Source organism: Hemitrygon akajei, chromosome 17 (assembly GCF_048418815.1).
Source record: "Hemitrygon akajei chromosome 17, sHemAka1.3, whole genome shotgun sequence".
Lineage (NCBI taxonomy): Eukaryota > Metazoa > Chordata > Chondrichthyes > Myliobatiformes > Dasyatidae > Hemitrygon > Hemitrygon akajei.
In genome coordinates this window covers 54,475,194-54,493,964 of record NC_133140.1, presented here as the reverse complement: position 1 = coordinate 54,493,964, position 18,771 = coordinate 54,475,194, and the positions used below count along the sequence as shown (strand labels likewise).

General features: G+C 40.8%; 1 protein-coding gene across 1 annotated transcript in view; it reads right to left on the bottom strand.

Annotated features, from left to right (window-relative positions):
* The window catches only part of tdrd12 (tudor domain containing 12), a 151,414-nt gene extending 133,083 nt beyond the window's left edge, over positions 1-18,331 (bottom strand). The window contains exons 1-4 of the mRNA XM_073069663.1: positions 18,267-18,331; positions 15,580-15,744; positions 14,804-14,940; positions 10,480-10,599 (exon numbers count right to left, since the gene is read on the bottom strand). Coding sequence (XP_072925764.1) covers positions 10,480-10,599; positions 14,804-14,940; positions 15,580-15,744; positions 18,267-18,290 — 446 coding nt within the window. The 5' untranslated portion in view covers positions 18,291-18,331. The remainder of the gene's footprint in view (positions 1-10,479; positions 10,600-14,803; positions 14,941-15,579; positions 15,745-18,266) is intronic.
* Between the last annotated feature and the right edge of the window lie 440 nt (positions 18,332-18,771).

The following is an 18,771-nucleotide window of genomic DNA, read 5'->3' as shown; positions in this document are numbered from 1 at the left end:
TTGTCATTGCACTCCTTCTTCCTACTTTGCCCAGAAAAGAACCAAGGCTTGAGCTCGAAACCTCCACCCTTCAGGATCTGCTCCACATTTGCTGTTATGGATTTCAGCTGGTCAAGGTTGTGGGATGCGAGAATGTCATCAACATAGCTGTCGTGTTGGAGCACCTGCTGCTCCTCTTTGAGGTGGGTGAAAGGAGGGAGATTAGCAGTTTCGCGCATTGCTAGCTGCGCAATGCACCCTGCTGGTTTATCTCCGATGTTCACTCTTGTGATTGCATCTTCCCCCAGCTCTTCGTCCTCGGAGTCTCGCCAGAGGAATCTATGCAGGTGCACTTCTCTGTCTTCCAAACAAACTGAACTGTACATCTTTTTTATGTCACCCAGAGCAGCGTATACTCCACCCCTGAATCTGAGTAGGACAGTGCGAATCTGGTTGAGGACATCTGGACCTTTCACTCGCAGGTCGTTCAAGCTCACGCCTCTGAACTTTTAGCTGATGTTCCACACGAGTCTCACTGGGGTCGTGACAGAGTGCGGGTTCGGAGCAATAAAGTGACTCACGTACTAGACTGGTCCACTCCAGCTGATGACTGTGTCTTTGGACAATTTCTTTGCAGCCCTTTTATCGACCATGTATGTCATGCACTTGAGCAGTGTAGGCAGCTTTCCACTCGGGTTCTTTGGCTAGTTGCTTTTCTGTTCTGAGAAATATAGCCTCAACTGTTCTTTTATTGTTTGGCAAGGAAGCTGGATCTCCTAACCAAAGATATCTGGCATGCCAATGTGGTTCCTTGCTGTGGCGGTCACCTGTGACATAGGTGAGCCCTCTTCTTACAACTTCAAGTTCCCTCTCTTCAGCAAGAGTCATTCCTTTGCTGCCCGGCTGGCAGTTTTCGCAGCAGCAACCCCAGCATTTTGGCTTGCATGCTGCGCCAATACTATCTCACTTCCACCACTCTAGGAAGTCCCGGTTGGTGGTTGAAGTATCTGACTCCTGGAGCTTGATGCCATTCTGTCTGTTTGGTGGAAATTGCTCTGGGACTCTGCTGGTGAATTCCTTGTACTTTACAGCAGCCGCTCTCATTGACCTTGCAAAATGTGTCTTGGACATGTGGGCCGACACAGACAGCTCCTCAAAGAGATCAGGATATGCTTCTCCAACCGTTTTCCCCAGTGGTCCGTCCCACAGCATGAGGTCTCCAACAGCTCTGGTTCTCTGAGCCGCTAGCTGACCTTCTCTATGGCTAATGAATAAATTTATTTCTCTGGGTCTTACAAGTTCATCAAGCAGTATGTCTGGGAAGAACTTCTGCAGTTGCTTTGGTGTCACGTTTGTGGACATTTGCAATGCTGTCTAGTCCATAACAAACCAATTGGTGTGATTTGAGAGTGCCCTTGGGAGTGTTTACTCTGAAATTTAGAAGGTACTGCTTTGTCTCCACCTGAACCTTCATCCCCCCCCCCCCCAAATCCATAGACAATGAGAATGATTTCCTCACTTGCAGCCTTGTGGGTTATACAATTGGTGTCTGAAGCCAAGTCAATTAACGTCCCGATTTTTTGTCCAGCATTAGCTGTGACCTTGAGAAGCATCATAATCACTGGCAGCTCTTGCAATCCACTTTCCACCAGAAGGCTCGGTTTATATTTCACAGTGCTGAAGGCTCTGGATGCAGTGTTTGAAAATACATCACGACATTGTTTGGCCAGTTCTGGTGAAAGTTTGCTGAAGAACTCCTCTTGATCCTCTGTATATCTCTTCCTCCGCTCTTTTTCTGACCTGCGCTGCTTTTCTTTATTTCAGCATTGGGGCACAGATAGTAATGATGCTCAGGAGTACGCTCATCCTTGCAGTCTTGGTTTTTACACAGATAGGCGGGTTTGCAGTATGAACTGTCACCATGAACCTCGAGACACCTCTTGCATGCCCCCAACTTTCTTACTGCAGCCTTTGTCTCTGGTAGCTTTAGCGCTCAAAACTGTTTGCAAAAGTAGAGCTTCCTTTTGTGCTTTCCATCACTGCAGACTACACACCCTGCATGGTTGTCACATGACTTGGTAGACTTGGTTCTGGCATGTCTTGTCTCAGCCCTGACTTCTCTTCTACATCCCTCAGTTGCTCGAGCTGCTCATATGTGCTCTCTTGCCCTTTGAGGAATTCTAAGAGACTGTCAAACCGATTATCTGGTGCCACAGCAATTCTCCTGTCAGCGACATAGACCAGTCATTCCTTTTCAAGAGTTTCTGGAAGTTTACTTTCAATTGATTTTGTCACCAGCTGATTTTTGATAGCACCCGTGTCTCCAAGGTCACTCAAGTCTTGAAGTGCCTTCTCCACGGCTTGAATTAATTCCACTATTTTCCATGGCTGATGATTTCTGACAGCTGGCATTTTCTGTAACTCTTCCACTATTTCAATAGCAATGCACGTTTGATTTCCATGGCAGTTTTCTAGAACACGGAAGATATCATCTGCAGTGTTATAAGTAGTAAGGTGAAGGTCTCTTCTGATTTTGTCATCAAGACTGTCCAGTAGTTGAACCTTTTTCACCTCTCTTGAACCGGTCGGCTCTCCCTGCCTCTGGAGCGCTTCCCAGTCCTTTCTCCACCTGTGAAATTCACGTTTGCTGCCAGTAAACTTGGAAAGGGCCGTCCGTTTCAATCTGATGGCTGGCATGGGAAAATTGGAGGAAAAGCCCAATGCCGTTGGTGTTAGTCTTTCAGCATCCTCCTTTCTCTTGCCTGTATGTAGTGGGCCTTCTTGGAAACCAACTTGGGGATGTGAAGTTTGAGCCCCTTTAGGTGACTCTGAAGGTCCTTCTGATCCCCTGGCGGGATCCATTGTTTCCACTGACCATGCACCTCCTTCGCTGTCTTTAACAGTCCTTGCAGGTGGTTAAGCATGAAGTCATACGCCTCCTGTTTGCCATCGGGATGTACAACAATGACATTTTTACATTCATCCTCTTCTACTTGTAGTGCTGTGAACAATTCAACATTTCCAAAGTTGGTCCAAAGAGTCTCCTGGATTAGGCTTCTGACCTCCTTTAGTTTCAACTCACACTCATTTGCCGTCTTTGCCAGGTCAGCTTTTTGCTGTTCAGTTAACACAGCTACTTCGTCTGTGTTCAGCTCCGCCTCCCGTTCTGCAATGAGTCCGGCCTCCACATTATCATTGGCTTCCATGACTTTCTCGGCTTTTATTGTGAGTTTATTGAAACTGACTCTGAGCTCCTCTTCAGACATGTCTTCATAGGTCCTGGTAATACTGTTGGCCAGACGAGAAAATAATCTTTTTGCTGTCATTCGCTCTACCTTGAGTTGCTCAACTGATTTCGCAATAGCTTGATCAGCCATGTTTGACTTCCTCTGCAGGCTGTTCACAGGTGAGAAGTACAACTTTTTAATGATGCTTTGATGTTGTTTTATCTTAACTTGATTTTCTTTCTTTTTCAGGATTCCAGGTTATTGCTCCTGCTGTTCCAGCTCAAAAGCTCCCAGATTTCTGTTTCCTGGTCCTCCAGTTTCCCGGCCAACCAGTTTTTTCACTGTCAAGTTGGATTTCTTTTTCTTCTTTGAACATGCGCAGCTTCCTCACTTCAAAGACATTGAATGTGTCTACTGTTAAGTACCCCGTAAATGGGTTGTCAAACCAGCAGAAATGGAACACTCATTGGAGTCTGTAATTACTAGAAACTAATAAAGTTTATTAGTAAATTAAGTAATACAGTACACTAAATGCAAGGATATAAACATAACAGGTTAGCAATGATGATATACACATATACACAGAAATATGAGAATAAGAATCAGCCAAGCTCTATCGAAGTCTAGGGGTAAATGATCAGTCTTCAAGTGAAGCAGAGTTCAGTTCAGTTTAGTGTAGTTCAAGGTAGTTGCTGTGGTACCGTTGGGGAGAGAGAGGGAGTGAGAGATACAGCTGAAATTTCAGGCAAACCTTCCATTGTCTTCTTGTCCCGTTGTGGTCACCGACTGTGACCCCTCAGTTCCAGATGCGACCGTTCTTCCGTGGTGATCCCATCACCCAGCCAAGGGTGGACACACAACAGGTCCCCACTGGCCGTACCTTTACACCCTGTGAACCTCTGGCCGATTCCCTTGAATCGGTCCTCCAAACTCCCACCAACTTGTGGGGGCACAATGCTCTCTCCAGGGTCTTGTGGTGTGTCTGCCTGTGTCTTAGCAAACCCGCTATTTTATCCCTCCCAATGGGGTATCACCTGTCCATCAAACTTCACCACTTCCTGTTGTCTCAGCAGGAGTGTTAACGAGCATTTTAGGTTCAAAGCAAATGTCCATGGCAGTATCACTGCAGACACCAAAATACTGAATTATGTGTCTCTCTCTCTCTCTCTCTCTCTCTCTCTCGTTATCTCTCGCTTATTAGCATTTTGAATGGCTCTCCCTCATCTCTCTCTCATTAGCAGCATCTGTTCTGCAGCTCTGCTTGGCTTCACACATAACACGCCCCACCCTTAAAAGAATTTTTACCGGGGGTAAAAATTAAGGACATGAATGCACATTACAAAATACACTCTAATATATCTAATAGTCATCAGCTATTTGGCTAATACAGAGAACTTTAAATTTAACACCTGGATAGACAATCAGCAATCACATTTTCGGTTCCTTTTACATGTTTTATCTTTATACCAAATTCCTGTAATATCAGACTCCAACTTAACAATCGTTTGTTTTTATCCTTCATGGTGGTCAAAACACTAATGGATTGTGATCCGTGTAAACTATCAGTGGCTTCCGTGCCGGACAAATATAAAGCTCAAAATGTAGTAACACCCGAATAAGTGACAGTAATTATTTTCCTACAGTGGAGTTAATTCTTAGCTTAGGTGTATATTACAAAGTGTGAACCACTACATGTGTGATTATAATGTGGTACATTACAGAAGTGTATGCAAACTCTAATCTCCAGTTTACTTTTAAACCTAATTCTAACAGTCAATCTTCCATGATGCTTTTATCTTTCACATGCTTTGTTACAAACAATAAAAAGTCAAATTCCTGCAAAATCAGATCCTGTTATTCAAAAATGGTGTTTGTTCACCCTTGGCCTTTTTTCCCACTCTGAAACAGAACATTTAACCCTTGCGTGGTTAGTTAGCTTATCAGCTTGGATACGGCTTTCAGAGACCCCCTTCACAGGTGTTAGCTTATCACCAATGTTGTCCAGACTAAGCCCATTTGCTGAACTTCCAAACAACTCATTAATTTCAAGCAAGTTATTAATTTTATCTTCAGGATCTTTAATTCGATTAGTTTGATTAGTTTAATGACACTAGCAGATGGTCTCTCTGGGTCAAAACAACACTTCAAGTTTTTCCTCTCCAAATCACATACTTGAACAACATCACCACGTCGTTTATCCTTATTTTTCAAAATAAACTGTAATTGACTAGCAGGCATCTTGTTAACAAACCATTGTTTAGTTAACGGTCCCTTCACTTTGATCAACAGTCCTGGAACCAAACCCGACTTTAAATTTACTTTATTCAAAAGTCCAGTAACACTTTTTCCCTCAATATATTCAATAATACCCATCTCACCAGCTTTCATCTCATCACTAACTTTTAACACAAGTGACTGGGAATCCTCACTTTCTACTGGTGCCAGGGTTAACCCTTTCTTCACTGAACCAAGTCCATCTGACCCAAAAGGACTGCATTCCTTTTCAACTAAGTCAGACACCCTCAGACTTTTCCTGAGCTTCAACACTAGGTTCAGTACCCTGTGCATCCACAGGTACTTCCTCAACCTGCACACAGGCCAACGGGACATCTGCCTCTCCTAGGCTTACAATACCAGTCCCCCTTTCAAATTCCAAGTTCCCCTGATCCTCCCAGGTACTCTTTGGGCAACTCCCCTCCGGAGTAAACTCAATCTTGTGGGTTAAGACAACCTTGTCTGCTAACCCAGCAGACTCCCTCCAGGTAGTGGCATCCTTTTCATCTAGGACTGCCCTCACATCATTGGGAACACACTTAAATTCTTCAACTGCAAACAGCTCTGTCAAGCTAGATAGATCATGTGTCCAACCCTGGACCTTCTAGCTGCCACATCTGTTTCTCATCTTGGCTCTGTGCCTCCATAAATTCTTTCCTCACTCCAAAATGTCCACCTAGGGGTAGCTTATGGGCAAGGCTCAAAATCTCGTTCCTTGACAACCCTAAATTTGCCTCGTCTCTCTTACTTTCCTTAGCTCCACTATTCTCCGTTTTACCACCCTCTAACCCCTCTTGGTACAGGGCTGGTAAAAACGTCTCAGCTAAATCAACGCAGGACTCATTTAAACTGGCGCCTGTCTCTGCCGCTTTTCTGGCCATGCTTCGAGTTACTGCACAGGCGGGATTAACTTCAGAAACTATGGGTGGGTCCTCAGTCCTGGCAGGCTTGCTAGTCAGCTTCACTGCTGGGTACACATCCCCACCTGCCAGGTCGTTCCCGAGTAAGACATCTACATCGGGTATCGGGAGTGCAGGCCATACCCCTATCGTGACTGGTCTGGATACCAAATCACACGTCAAAAATACTTTATGTAACGGTACGGCCTCGGTCCCTTTTCCAACCCCTTCTATCATGTTTGCGTCACCAGTATCTGTCTCACTATTGAATTCCAACACTATGCTTAGGATTAAGGACTGAAAAGCCCCAGTGTCTCTCCAGATTCTTACTGGCACAGGGGGTGACCCCTCCTTCACAGATAACAACCCGGTTGAAAGGAATTTCTCACATCCCTCCTGAACTCGGTTTAGCTCCTCCTCTTTTAACAGCATTTCAACCGGCTTAACACAGCCAGTCAGCGCGGTCGCCTTTCCTTTCCCTGTCTCCTTCTTCGAAGCAAAGCACCTAAATGCAATATGACCGTCTTTCCTACATTTAAAGCACACAAAACTAGGAGACCTCCTGCCAGACTGTTTCCCGTCTTCCTTACTCTTCTCACTAGTCCCCGGCTTACTTTCTGGCTTAGCCGGTGGACTTTCTCCGCCCTCTCTACTACTCTTCTGGTAGCTCTTACTCGGGGTAAACTTTGCTTTGTGTGTTAACGCGTACTCACCTGCTAACTTAGCAGTTGCAGCTAAGGTTTCTGCCTCTTTCTCATCTAGATAGGTCTGCATACCTTCAGGGACACAACCTTTAAACTGCTCAATCAGCATTAGCTGTAGCAGTTTGTTATAATCCCCAGTGACCCCTTTCAAGGTGCACCAATGCTCACAATACATTTGCATCTCACGGGCAAACTCTAAATACGTGCGGTCCCACTGCTTCCTCACATTCCAGAACCTTTGCCGGTATGCCTCTGGGACCAACTCATAGATCCTGAGTATAGCCTCTTTTACCACATCATACTTCTTTGCATCTTCTGCTGACAACACTGAGTAAGCTTGCTGAGCCTTCCCCTTAAGCACACTCTGGAGTAAAACAGCCCACTTATCCCTCGGCCAGTCCTGACTTACAGCGACTTTTTCGAAATGTAGAAAGTACCGATCAACATCAGTCTCCTCAAATGGGGGAACCAACTTAACCTCCTGGGTCTCCTTGAACCCTCCACCTTGGTCTGGCATTCGGCCCCCCTCTCGCATTATCTTTAACTTCAATAGCTCAAACTCCCTTTCTCGCGCCTTCTCTCTCTCTCTTTCTTCCCTTTCTTGCTCCTCCTCTCTCTCTTTCCTCCCTTTTGCGCTCCTTCTCTCTCTCCTCCCTTTCTAGCTCCTTTACTCGTAACTCATGCTCAAGCCTTAATTTTTCCATCTGCAGCTGAATCGCAGCCCCACCAGGTTTGCTCTCAGACACTACCTCCAGGTCCCCTTCGTGAAACACATCCTTAGATACATAATACTCAACGATGGTTCTTTGTATCTCCAATCTCCTCATTGCCTGCTTCCCCTTCAAAAGATTCAACCGTTTTGCAAAATTCACCAAATCTGATTTCTTGGCATCCTTTAATGCCTCCAAGGTTGGCACCTTTAGAAATTCCTCAATCTCCATTTCTGCTGTTTGCTTTTTTTTTCACGACCAAATCAGATATGGGAATTTAACCCAATCACTTCAACCAGTGCCAATTTTTGGCGTTCAAAATCCCGGACGAGCCTCCACTTATGTTATGTACCCCGTAAGTGGGTTGTCAAACCAGCAGAAATGGAACACTCATTGGAGTCTGTAATTACTAGAAACTAATAAAGTTTATTAGTAAATTAAGTAATACAGTACACTAAATGCAAGGATATAAACGTAACAGGTTAGCAATGATGATATACACATATACACAGAAATATGGGAATAGGAATTAGCCAAGCTCTATCGAAGTCTAGGGGTAAATGATCAGTCTTCAGGAGAGACAGACAGAGACAGAGAGAGACAGAGAGACACACAGACACAGCCGAAATTTCAGGCAAACCTTTCATTGTCTTCTTGTCCCGTTGTGGTCACCGACTGTGACCCCTCAGTTCCAGATGCGACCGTTCTTCCGTGGTGAACCCGTCACCCAGCCAAGGGTGGACACACAACAGGTCCCCACTGGTCGTACCTTTACACCCTGTGAGCCTCTGGCTGATTCCCGTGAATCGGTCCTCCAAACTCCCACCAACTTGTGGGGGCACAATGCTCTCTCCAGGGTTTCATGGCGTGTCTGCCTGTGTCTTAGCAAACCCGCTATTTTATCACCCCCCCCCCCCGATGGGGTATCACCTGTCCATCAAACTTCACCACTTCCTGTTGTCTCAGCAGGAGTGTTAACGAGCATTTCAGGTTCAAAGCAAATGTCTGTAGCAGTATCACTGCAGACACCAAAATACTGAATTATGTGTGTCTCTCTCGTTATCTGTCTCTCTCATTAGCAGCTTCTATTCTGCAGCTCTGCTTGGCTTCACACATAACACTACCCCAAAGGTTTTTAACTGGATTCCACTCAATGACCAAACAACTTTTCCTTTTTCCTTCTTTTATTTTTCACAAGTGTGGCAGTTTGATAGTTTCATCAACCATTAGTCATTAGGTGAAAAAACTGATTGCCTCTCTGGACTTTGTAGATGGATTTCTGCACAGTGTCCGTTTCCTAATAGACCATTATGTTTTCAAACCGGCTGAACCCTCCTGAAGGTTCCCGAGCTCTTCTTAAACCTTGTGTCATTTCCCAGAAGCGCCTGCACACAATGAACCCTGTGACGAAGCTAGCGCTAACCCAAACGCAGTGACAGCAGTGCTCTTTTCCATGAAACAGTCTCTCAAGTTATTTAAAGTTCAGCATCTTACCGCAGATTCCAACGCTGCTTTCGGACTGCCACTGTGATGCTGCGGGGTCCCCCCAATGTTCCGGGCAGAAGCAGCACTCAGGCAGTGGGTTCCATCCAGTCTACCAGTGGATTCTTGCTATTACTTTTAAATTTTATTTTCTTTTGCCTCTAGGTCCCAATACTTTCTAGAAACTCTAGTTTGATTTGACAATTTCAGAGGACCTGGCTTGGGCCCAGCAGATAAGTGTTATAATGAAGAAAGCATGGTAGTGCCTCCACTTCTTCAAGAGTTTGCAAAGATTCGGCATGACATCTAAAAGTTTACAAACTTCTATAGATGTATAACGGAGAGTATATTAACTGCCTAATCATGGCCTGGTATGGAAACACTAATGCCCTTGAATGGAAAATCCCTACAAAAAGTAGTGAATATGGCCCAGTCTATTACAGTAAAGTTCCCCCCACCCCCACCACTGAGTACATCTACATGAAATGCTGTCGCAGGAAAGCAGCATCCATCATCAGGGACCTGCACCACCCAGAACGCGCTCTCTTCTCGCTACTGCCATTAGGGAAGTATGATAATAATCACTCAGGAATAGTTATTATCCCTCAAACATCAGGCTCTTGAACCAAAGGGGGTAACTTCACTCAACTTCACCTGCCCCATCAATGAAATGCTCCCACAACCTTTGGAGTCACTTTCAAGGACTCTTCATCTCATGTTCTCGATATTTATAGCTTATTGAATTCTTTCTTTCTTTTTGTATTTGCACAGTTTACTGTCTTCTGCACACTGACTAAATGCCCAAATTGGTGCAGTCTTTCATCGATTCTGTTATGGTTATTATTCTAAGGACTTGATGAGTATACCCACAAGAAAATGAATCTCAGGGTTATATATGGTGACATACATGTACTATGATAATAAATTTACCTTGAACTTTGGAAGTCCACATTCCAGATCCTACACTACCTTAAAGCAAGACTCATAGCAGCTATTTTAAGCTTAAAAATTAACACTTTAAATGAATACATTCTGATAGTAAAGATCAACTGACTTACAAAAAAGATGGCTTAAAGGGGCTAATTAACCGATAGCATCGTTTCTGCTGGATGTTTACATTTGAAGTCAGATTTGATCACATAATCAAAGTTTATCTTAACATTATATAAAAATACAATTAACAGTTTGGAACATTCACACTCACCCAATTATTGCTTTCTCCTCACAAACATTAATATTCAATGTAACTGGCTGTATACCAAATAATGTGAACTTTTTTGCTCGATATGGTAACTTCCAAAAAGTATCAACTGCCTTTCGAACACTAAACAGAAACATTGAATATCATGGCAATGGAAAGAATTGGAATCAGAAATACAACAGTAACATGATAATTTAAAGCAAATAAAATAGTGGCTTTAAAGAGGAATTACTTAATAAGGAAAATTATCATTATAAATATATATTCCCAAGAAAATGCGCAAAATTGTGGACAACCTTAATCTTTACTTCTTCATAAGATTATGCTCATAACTCACTCCAGTTAGTATTGTCTCAGTATCAACATTTGAGAGACTGCTCTTTGGACAGTGCGACAAAGTAGATATATGATGTTTCCACTCTAGGACAGTCTCAAGCAAAGGGAAGAATATCTTTTAAAACATTCTGAGGAGCCCAGGAATTTTGTACCACAGAGGATAGGTAATGTTTGGAGATATATGGAGACCAGGTCATTCGGAGGTATTTAAAGATGTAGAAAGATTGGGATATTCAGATTGAAGGGAAGCTTTGAGCTCAATATATTGAATGATGGAGCAGGCTTGAGGAGCCAGGTGGCCTACAGCTACTTCTATTTTGTGTTCTTGTGCATGCAGCTTTGAGGAGAGATCAAGGTCATGGAGTGCACAATTTATTTCATTATGGATTCACCAAAACGCAGAATAGGTGTCAGCTTCAAACTGCATTTATGAAAATCAAAATTCATAACTTAACTCCTGCTTATTCAAAGCAACCAATGATGTTTTCCTAGAGAATATTTAACTCTAGAGGATATTTTTCTGGATTATATGTAATTATTTGGTTAAATAATTGGCAAACTTCTAGAGATGTGTGGTGAGAAGAATGCTGACTGGCTGCATTACGGTCAGGTATGGGAACACCAATGCCATTGAGCAGAAAATCGTACAAAAAATAATGGATTCAGTCTGGTACATCATGAGTAAAACCCTGCCAACCGTTGAGCACATCTACATGAAACATTGCCACAGAAAAGCAGCATCCATCATCAAAGATCCTCATGACCCAGGCCATGCACCCAGAGAGAACTGCTGCTATCAGGTAGAAAGTACAAGTGTCTAAGGACTTACACCACCAGATTCAAGAACAGTTATTATACTTCAACCATTAATGTTGAAACAAATAATGTTGGAACAAAAAGGGATAATTACACTCATTCTATTCCTGGCGTTTTCACAACTGATGGTCTCACTTTTAGGTCTCTTTATCATGTTATTTCATGCTTGTTATTTATTTATAATTTCATTTGCCCAGATTATTGTCCATTGATCCTGTTTACAGTTACTGTTCCATAGATTTGCTAAGTATGCCCACAGAAAAAGAATCTCAAGATTGTATGCGGTGACATGTATGTACTCTGATAATAAATTTTATATTGAACTTTGAATAATTAGAGCCAAATTAAAATGTAACAAATTGTTACAACACAGGGAGTGGCCATCATCCATGCTGGCTTTTTAATTCAGTAATCTAATCAGTGCCCTTCCAAGAGTCTTTCTCCATTATTAAGCAAATTATTTCCTTCAAGTGTCTATCCTATTTCTTTTTGAAAGGCTTGACCATCCTTACAGATAGGAAGTTCAAATGACAATAAGCAAATTGTTCTGAAAGGATTTTCCTCACGTGGCCCTATTCATGCCCCATCTTTTACCTATTTTGAATACAATGAACCATCCACCAAGGATGGTACTGGGTCTGGAAGGCCCGAGCTATAAGGAGCAACTGGATGGATTATTTTCTCCCCCTGGAGACTAGGAGACTAAGGAGTGACTTTTATAGAGGTCACTGAACCATCCACCAACAAAAATAGGTTCTCTCAACCCTCTCTAAATCAATTATAATTTTGAATATTTCGATTAAATAGAGCAAAATTGTAATTGCTGTAGCTTTCTCTCAATTACCCTAATTTTATAAATCACAATAATAAACATGAGCTGTGTAATAATATTGTACACACTAAACAGTACCAGACATTTAGGATGAATGTGGACTGTGGTCTTCTGGAGCACCTAACTTTCTAAATGCTTATCTGGATGGTTTTGCTGGGCCATGAGGCATACAGAATAATGTGGCCTTTTACCAATGTTTCTTGTGCATTGGTCTCATTGTTTTATTCAAATATACTACTGAATTTAAATTGCATATACACAGAAAATTTGTATGATTAATTAGTTTCATCCATCCCAAAAAACAGTGTTGCCTCTCAACCTTCTTTCTCTAAAAAGAATTCCAGTGTCCCCATTCTAAGTTTGTTGCTCTACCCCAGCCCGGAACCAAAAAAAAGAGGGAAAAAAACAGCCTATCTAGACTCTCCCCTTATAACTCAAGCATTCTAGTAACATCTTTGTGAATCTTTTCTGTTCCCTTTCAAGTTTAATGACAACCTTCCTAAGGCATGGTGACCGGTATTGTACGCAATACAGCAAATGCAATCTCACCAACATTTTGTATAGCTGCAACATAATATTCAAACTCCTGTGCTTAATGACTTGACCAATGAAAGTATGTGTGCTGGGTGCCTTCTTTACCAACCTGTCTACCTGTAACATCACTCTCAGAGAACTTGTACACCTAGATCTGTATATGTTGCACTCTCCAGGGCCCTGGTATTCGCTGTGTGCATCCTGCCCTGTTTTAACTTACCAAATGCATCAATCTGCAATTGAGTTAAAAATTCCATTTGCATTCCTTGGCCCACTTTCTCATTTGAACCAGATCCCATTGTAGCCTTAGATGATCTTCTTCAATGTACACTACACCTGCAATTTTGGTGTCACCTGCAAGTTTACTACATGCTAACTACATTCATGTCCAAATTGTTAATATAGATGTCAAACAACAGGGGATACAGCACAGATCCCGGGGGCACACCATTGATCACAGGTCACCAATATAAAACTCTTCACTACAACCCTTTGACTTCTAACAACAAACCAATCTTGCATCTAATTGAACAACTCGCTCTGGATCCCCTGTGATCCAACCTTCCTGACAGTCTACCATGTGAGACCTTGTCAAAGATCTTGCTAAAGTTCCAGAGGTGACCTTTACTGAACCTGTCCTTGTCAATCTGCTTGGACACCTCTTCAAAAAACGTAAGTGAATTTGTTACGATTCCCCACATACAAAACTATTCTGACTATCTCTAATCAGTCTTTGATTTTCCAAATGCAGATAGATCCTGTCTCTCAGAATCTCCTCCAGAAACTTTCCCACCACTAATGTTAGGCTCACAGGCTTATAGCTCCTGACTTGTTCTTGCAGCCTTCTTAATTAAAGGCATAACATTAGCCACCCATCAATCTTCTAGTACAGGCCTAAAGCTAATGATGACGATACAAATATCTCTACCAGAGCCCCAGCAATTTCTTCCTTGGCTTCCCACAATGTCCTAGGTTACACTTGATCAAATCTGGGGATTTATTCACATTTATGTGCTTTAAGACCTCCAGCACTATTCTCTGTAAAGTCATTACATTTTATGACATAATTTTTCTCTTCCATGAATTCCTGAGCTTCCAAATTCTTCTTCACTGATTTCCTGTGACTCCATGCATAGATGAACACTTTGATTCTCAAAGGAACATATTCTTGCCCATATTCTTACTGGGAAATATGTTCTCAAGGGAACATATTCTTACTGTTTAGCTCTTCATACACTTATAGAATCTCTTGGGATTCTCCTTCCCCTCATCTGCCAAGGATGTCTCATGCTCTCTTTCAGCCCTGCTAATTGCACTCTCACGTGTACTTCTACATCCATTATACTCCTCAAACTTGTTCCCAGCTAACTCTAGTCTGTCATTTGTCTTTTTCTTTTTGACCACAATCTCAATATCCTTTGTCAATCTGTGTTTTCTAATCCCACCAGGTGTGCCCTACTTTCCAACAGGAACATGCTGGCCCTGAACTTTCTGTATCTCATTTCTAAAGCTTCCCACCTGAAAAATCAATGCCCCACTTGTTCACGTACTTTAAAACGTGTTCTTTCCCCATGGGCAGGGCAACTATTTGCCAGTATCATAATTATGTTAGATTAAATTTTATTAAAGCCTCAAGATCATCATTTAATCTTTGGAAATCACCACTTCACTATCTCCTCCCGCGTCAATGTGTTCAAGTGTGGTGTCAAGAGCACACAATACCAATACAATTTGTAGTAGCATATTTCATTTAAATATTTGTACATCAAAACTGCTAGTAACTCGAAATGGATAGAGTTAAATTCTTACTCTTTTGCTTTCACCAAAATGTGCTTGGCATAGTCAACTAGGAAACACTTTGCAAGGTAACTGATTCCACTTGATATAATTGATTCCAGTACTGCCCTGCACCAGCAATGAAGTTCATGGCAATAAATAACACAGATCTGCAAAAAAAAGTCATTACCCAATTATATCAGTTTGAATACTATCATTTTGTTTAGTTGTTCAGCTGGCTAGACATTTAAATTGTTAGAATTAAAAATGTGACAAGAGGCTTATTGGATTTTGAACACAATTAACCATTGAAGATTATTCACAAAGGTTTTACATCGTCCAAGCAATCCCTGAAACAACACATAGATTCTAACCTTCAGTCACTGGTTAGAATTTCAAAGCCTTAGAGATGTTCCTTACAACTCAGCTGCTCTGATTTCCTTGCCATATAGCACCAGAGGGGTCTGGAGCTCAGATTCTGACACCTCTGATCTTATCCTTTATCAAAGGATTCTCCCTTTATAATCAGTTTATAGCACAAAGTAAATGCATTACATTTATCATCTAAATATTAAGCATTTAATCTTTCTTATCAGAGACATCTAGAAGCAGTTCAAATCACTAAATAGCTGTCAAAAGGCAAAAGCATTCCAGGGATAGGCCCTTAGATCTGCTGCCCTAGACTACACTTCGAGGGACAGCTGCAGCAGCAAAGTGTCCAGGACACATGGTCTCATGCAACTATGGGAACTGAGTTGATACAGGAATAACATGGAATTCTCTTTCTAATATTTTAAAGTAATTATTACCTGGCCTTGCTCCAGAATAGAAAGTTTAATTTCTTCTAGCTCCTCACTGTTCTGCTGATATAAGTGGTTCATCTGTTCCTCCAATCTTTCATATTGATTTTCATTTTCAGCCACATCATTGAATCCCTTTTTTATTCTTCCCCAGAAAATGCCCGAATCCTCCACCTAAGCAAACACAAAAATAGTCTTTTGGGTTTAATTGTTAATGGACGTTATAGAACATAGAATAGTACAGCACATTACAAGCCCTTCGATATCAACTTCAAACAGAAGAAATGAAGAAACTGTTTGGATCAATATCGCAATCTTGGTCATTTATGTTAATCATGAGTAAAGAATGTTTTTTTTCCAGTTTTAATAGTCCAGTTTAACAAAGTTATTTACTGTTGCTGTGTCACAATCTGTGTGGAGAGCTGTCATTCTATTTACATATGTTATAGCATTGCAGCAATGGAATAGAGAAGGATGATGTAGGGAGCAAAGATGAATATACATTTAAAACAATTTTTATTAAGTAATTCGGGAGTTATTATAATGTGCCCAGAATGCTCACACTAATTTTCAACCAATATCCAGTGTACATAGAGCCTCAAAATTGTGACAATTCAAAGAGGAAATAAGAAAATAATTGTTTAATACCCCAACCATTCTACATTTTTACTCTACAAAGAGATAGAAGTGCTGGGAGGTGGGTGAGGAGAAGGATCTAAAGACATTAAGAACTATTTACAATATTGTAACTGAATAGCAAATACTGGGAAAATAAAGGGGATTTAAAAAAATCAGAAATCTTCAGAGCCATCTGTCTGCAACAATGAATTTTAAAAGAAATGGTTGCAGAAGTAATAAGTCCATTAATGATAATCATCTAAAATTACATATTTTAAGAATAGTAGCCAAGGTGAATGCAATAGATGTAAAACCACTACACTGCTTCTAGATGGTAAACACCCCAAGTTTGTGAAGTGCTGTTGGAGTCGCCTAGGCATTGCATTTTGTAGATGTTGCCAACTGCAGCCAAAGTGTGCCAAAGCTTAAAGGGATGAATATTTGGCATAGTGAATGGCAGTGATAAACAAGTTGGTTGCTTTGTCCTGAATACTATCAAGTTCTGAATGGAATTGGAGGTGCATTTATCCAAGCAAGTAATCCTGACTTGCGCTTGAAGATGGTGAAAAGGTATGAGATGTTAAGTGGTGTCATTTGCTGAAGAAATGGCAAGACACTGGAGTGGCACATTAGAATGATCCATACTGGGACTTCAGTTATTCACAATTTACATTAATGATTTATATGAAAAGACAGAGCATTCTAGCTTTCAGATAGTACCAAGCTAATTGGGAAAGCAAGTGGAGAGGAGGATGTTTGAAGCCTGCAAAGGAAAATAAAAACATTAAATGAGCAGGCAAGGTGGTAATTGTACATTTTGGAAAAATATAAGATTATGTATGTTGCTTAAAAAACTGAGAAATAATTTTAGATAATAAATAATAAATATTGATGATGTATAGACAAGATACAGATGTATGCAAGAACAGCCAGTGAAGGTAAATAGTATGTTAACCTGTTCTCAATCTATATTGCTTATATATGAGTTATGCATCAACTTCAGAACTCTCATTCTTGCTTTCGTATCCCTGCATTGTCAGATCCATATCTGAATAATGTTTGTCATTTCTACAAACCTCTTGAGATGTCAACATGTCTCCAATTGTGTGCATATATTTATAATTACTCACACAAAAGGCAAATTTGTACCTAACTGCCAAGATACAACTTACCCACCTTGAATTCTCTTTGCTTTTTAAGGGATTTCCTTGAAATATTTTAAAACCTACTAACTGAACAATTTTTGTCTTAGTATCTCATGTGGCCTGGCATCAAATCTTGAAGATGAATGACACCCATTATAATGCTCCATTACATAAAAATAAAGTGTACAAATGACCATCTGTAGATGCCCAAGTAGTGCAACCTTATGAAATGCATGGACACTCAACCTTAAACATTTGATAACATGTCATTCACTGCTTGATTACACACCACTGATTTATTTTTCTTTCTAAAGAATAGCAGAGCACTGTCCACCCATAAGAATACACTAACCCTCTCAATATACAAAAATCTGGTTGATTAAATACTTTCCATGAATACATCCTTCTCATAAAACGGGTAAGACTTCTGTGCGTCAAGGCCTGAATGAAGTTTTTAAAAGAGATGTTGTGCTTTGAAGGCCCTTTCCAATTATTTCCACTGCTCAGCACTTCATGATTCTCAGAGAATCAGAATGATAAATCATTTTTAGTTTTAAAAATATATTATCCATTACTTTTAAATTTTAAGTAGAAAATATACGAATGCATGGTATCATGGTCAAAATGTACTTGCTTATCCATACTTATCAATTTGACATACATTTGGTAAATTTATTTAAATATTTGGAAACTGTTTATTTTTACAAACATCACAATGGGATAATCATCACATTAACAATGGAGAAATATATATACTTTCATCATAATAGCAAGTACCATCTATTTTTACAAGGGCTCAAATATATATCTGTTACAGCATCTTTCACAGAAATAAAAAAACTCAGTTCAAGAAGAAATTTCAGTCTGATCAGATGAATTCAGATCTTCCTAAACAGGTGGCATGGCTGAAATATACTCAATAATTACTGTTACCTTTATAATGATAATTTCAATCATCTTCTGTACAGCAGTACAAAATCTCAAATGCTTCAAGAAAAATAAACCTGTTTTGAGAACAAAAGAAATACATTACATTAATCGTACCTCGTAAAAATGTTAGAGAAGCAATAAAACAGTTCAAGTGAAAATGTGCATTCTCCTGTGCTGTGACTAAAAGAAATAGGCTACCATTTTGAGAGTTGCACCAAGGCTTTTTTCTTAAAATAATATGTCCAAATAAACCTTACTAAGAGCAACCAATTTATGATAAATGGAACAATTCCATCTAGCTGGTGAGGTGACTTCAGAAATGGGATTTGAATCTGCAAAGCATTATCTGGAAATTTTCACACCAACGTTTGTGGTGCAGTAAAACAATTACCGCCAGCCTTTCTTCTGACCAAGATCAACCAAGAGCTATCACTCATTTAGGAGTTGAATTGAGAAAAGGGAATATATAAAAGAGGACAAACTCAGTCATGGCTAGATCTATGGTACT